The sequence below is a fragment of the Cryptomeria japonica genome, chromosome 5 (assembly GCF_030272615.1).
Source record: "Cryptomeria japonica chromosome 5, Sugi_1.0, whole genome shotgun sequence".
Lineage (NCBI taxonomy): Eukaryota > Viridiplantae > Streptophyta > Pinopsida > Cupressales > Cupressaceae > Cryptomeria > Cryptomeria japonica.
In genome coordinates, this window is record NC_081409.1 from 301,097,964 (window position 1) to 301,102,182 (window position 4,219).

A 4,219-nucleotide genomic window follows, 5' to 3' on the forward strand; every position below is an offset into this window, starting at 1 on the left:
TTAAAACAAATGCTTGATGCCAAAGCTGTCTTTATTGAAAGCAACCCTTAATATTTTGCAGCGACATTTACTACGGGTTTCAGATGGTTGCTCAGTTGCACCGAACAAATTATTGGTAACAGAGCCCTCAAATTCATCCGCGTGTAAAATAAAAATAAAAATTAAAAGCTCGGCCTCTTGCAGAGCATCATAAATGTTCGAATACTTAAAAGATCCACAAATTGCACATAAAAAGCCCTAACTTGGTGAAAACAGTGTGGAGACACTGTAAGCAACGAATCCAAGTGAGCGTAGCCACGCAATAACATTTGGCGCCCCCTCTACAAAACTCATTGTTTTATTCTCCACTTTTGCTCCATTACTGTACAGAGACATTATCGCATGCCATCCTCGCTGTGTTGGATGCCCTGAATCCCACCGAAACCTTTCCTCTACATTAGAACACACTTTATACAAAGGCCTGCCTATTTCGTCCACCTCTCCACACCTTTCAACCCCCCCGTTCTCGGCACAGCAAGGGACGAACAAATCCACCAAACCTGTCACACAATTTCAAGAACAGATGTATTATTCACAAGGCAGAGATTTTGAAGATTTACTGGACACATAACAAAAGGCATAGATTTTGAAGTACCGAATTGTGCAGGATTGGAGAAGATGTGATTAAATGCAGACACCAAATCTAAAATTATGATGGACAATTCCCAGATCCGATTTGAGGCTTTCTACGCTCTCCCTCAGTACTCTTGTATGAAGAGCTAAAAGGTCATCGTACTTTGAATCACAGGATGTTTTGCCGATCTGAGGTTCGCACCCTAACCGATCGACATTACTCACCGCAAAATTCCTAAGCCCGCTTTCGTACAACTCTTTCACAACGTCGAGTGTCCCGCTTACCACAGGTCTCACGAGATCTATCATCCCCTGTAATAAACTCACAGATTGAGAAAAAATAGAGGCTCTGAACTTTCTGCAGGCAAATAAAGACCTCAGATCTGAAAAAATACCTCAACGGAGCCGTTTCTGCTAGCAAGGAATTCGTAGTCATTGCCAGCCGCAGAGATAAGAACTACAGACTGCGAGAGCTTGTGAGAATAGAACCCCTGACTTCCTCCTATCAGCTTCTTGAACTGCTTCACCTGTTCTGCTACTGTTATGAAACCGTAGGCTTGAAATATTGCGCTGCCTCCCACTGCAAAATTCACACCATGTCTAATCTTCTTTGCAGTTGCTTTACAGTCATGACTTTTCAGTAGCTCATAAGCTATGGGAGAGGGAAGCCCTAAAATATCCCCTGCACACACCACAGCTACAGATAAATAAGCCACAGGCTGCTTTAAACCTGATATTACACCGTTTTCCCCAAAAATCTGTGTTGATTTTTTGCTATACACACCGCAGCCACAGATAGATGAGGCATCGACTGCTTAAAACCTTAAACTTATCCATTTGTGAGTGGAAGGAAAGGTTTACCCCAAAAGTCTGTCTGGGTTTTTCCAGAAGAAAATCTGCCTGCAGGAAAGCCAGGCCAGGTCAAACCGTATGGCTTTCTCCATGGCTGGTTTATACTTTGGTTGTATGGATCTTTATTTCCTGTGTCGGCGTAAGAGTCTCCAAACACAAACAGAGCTTGAGCCTTGTCAGCAATGCCTCTCCCTGCAAATAAATGAATTTAAATGAAAACCATACGATTATAAAATGAGGGAATTATGATATGATAATTTGTACAAATGACATGTAAATAAAGAGAGAATGATTATCAGAAAGAGAGGGTGAGAAAACATGGCGTCCATATCTCTGGTCAAATAAATTTGTACCCACTACTCACAACTTGTTTGAACTTTTCTGTGATGGAGATTGTATATGTAGGGTCTGGAAATATCAGTGCTCAAGAATATGCTTTGATAAAGTTAAAACGCAGGAGCACATGGCTTGATATTCGTGCGCTTCCCAGTTTTAAGGCTTTACCTATTCTTTTAACATATATTTTGCTTTAAACAGCGTAGGAGGTAATGTAGGAGTTTCGATTTCACGTGGCACAAGGTTAATAAATTTGTAAGGTTTCTTTAAATTTCATATTCTTCAATTATTATTTTCTTATAGCTACTTCTGTTTTCATCCATCCTTCTTATATTTCTGATTTAAATTCCATTAAGTCCTATTTCTAAGATTTTGTCTGGAATCTTTTTCTTTATTCTTTTCTCTCTATGATACATTGCAGAATGCAATTCATGAAAAAAGTACACAATTTACCTTAAAATCACCTTTTAAACAAAATGAAATTATTTCTAAAATCGTTATAAAGTAGAAATATTTTTAAATTATAAAAGCATTGAGGAGATATGGACAGAAACACACAGTCAATACGGATGACGTTAGTCGCAAATGACGAGCATAGGCTGTCAATGGAGATAATGTTGTATTATTTTTTAATAATAGTATTATTACGCCGAGAGGCGTCCCTACAGTGGCAGCGGGGATGGAGATTGCCTATGCGTGTGCATAATAAAGATTGCCTGGCAGTTACAATCGTGCAGTCTGGCAATTACAATCGCACATTCAAGGCTGGATGCTCTAGCAGTTACAATCGTATATTCAACACAAGATGCTCACAGTCACAGCAGGGGCAAGTTACACACTAAAGATCCGGCAGGGGTTACATGCATGCTCCAAACACATTCAATAATTCGAATCAAAGATTCTGCAACAGTTACAGATTGCATACTACAAACACACGACGCATATTCAATATTGAAACGACTGGGATGAAGAATGTAACCGATAATCATGAACGCTAGAAGGGAGTTGAAACGATTGAATTTACTGCTCCATATACAGCTTTCAGTACTCGCATTCACCTCTCTCTTCAATTATATCGATTTCAATTCTGCAAATTTTACGGTAGCATTTATACAAGGAAAGCGTAGATTTGGTGGTTCAACGAAAACTGCAGAGACAACTCCCCAATACCTGTTGCTGTGAAAGGAGCAGGGATTTTGTGATTTCTTCATGTGCCCTTCAACTTCCATAACAAGCTGATATAACGATTGCTCAAATCCTCTTTTTCTGTTTTTTCTTTCACTGATTAGCGATTTTTCTTTTAATCCTTTTCTTCTCTTGCAGTTGAATTCATTAAGGGCAGAGAGAGCGCAAAGGACATTAAAAAGCGTGTGGAAGTGGGCAAGGCCTATTCAAAATTTTAAAACAAAAATATCATCTCATATATTTGATTGCATATGTTTCTGTATCAAAATTAAGAAGTGTATTTATTTACAGGTGAAGTGCATCATAATCAAGGGTTTCTGTGAAGCTATCAATCTGTTATTTACTCGGCCTTTTTGGTGCATAAATCAGGTATGCTTTCTTTGTCTCAACATATTTCTCATATTATATGTTAAAATTCCATGCATTCCATTTCATATTATCTATTAGCTTTAATTTGCAATATCCTTATCAATTTTTTATTACAGATAACAGATTAATTTGGACATGCAACATCAAAAGTAAAATAGATGCATAGATTAAAAGAAAATGGGTATGCTTGAAAAAATTTGTGCACTAATTCCAATCTCCATTTAAAAACTATGTCAATATTTGAGGTGTGTAATCTCTAATTTTCATCACCTGCCCTTTACAAATGACTGATATCAAGTAGTTTTAACTCATTTCCTTGCCTTCACAAGGACCTTAGGACCAGGATATATTAATATATAATATCCCGCTCAAGCTTGGGAATACTCTTAGCACATTTGTTTGTGTCAGATTTGAAATCATGTTATTTACTTGCATTTAAGGAATTAGAAGCATTCCAATAAGGAAAAATAAATCAATCAATATGTGTGAGTTGGGATTCATAAGCACTTTGTTAGAAATGCACTGATAGATATGTATTCCAGGTGTGTAATTATGAATATTTTTTTACAAGCATTGGAAAAATAATTGATAAGAATCAAGTCAATGATTGATTTGGTCTCAAAAACTATTTACCTGTATAAAATTAAGGTGAAAGTAAAATTACATTTTCAAAGTTTACATGTTTTTAATCTTATAAAATTAGATTAAAAAATCACAATCAGTTATTCATTATTATAGATGTGTTTGTTATTTTTAAAATATATTTATATTTTATTTTCTTTTATTTGTATTTTGATAATAATTTTACTTTATTTTGTTAAAATGTGTAGATTACCAAACAATTGTAGCAAAATCAACATCTATA

General features: G+C 36.4%; 1 protein-coding gene across 1 annotated transcript; it reads right to left on the reverse strand.

The window, feature by feature from the left end:
- Positions 1-1,672, reverse strand: LOC131045763 (GDSL esterase/lipase At5g03610; the record flags this gene model as incomplete). Its single annotated transcript, XM_057979355.2, has 4 exons — positions 1-539; positions 635-924; positions 1,008-1,294; positions 1,474-1,672. Coding segments are annotated over 3 exons (747 nt in total), but the record flags the coding sequence as incomplete, so codon positions are not given.
- Positions 1,673-4,219: the final 2,547 nt, after the last annotated feature.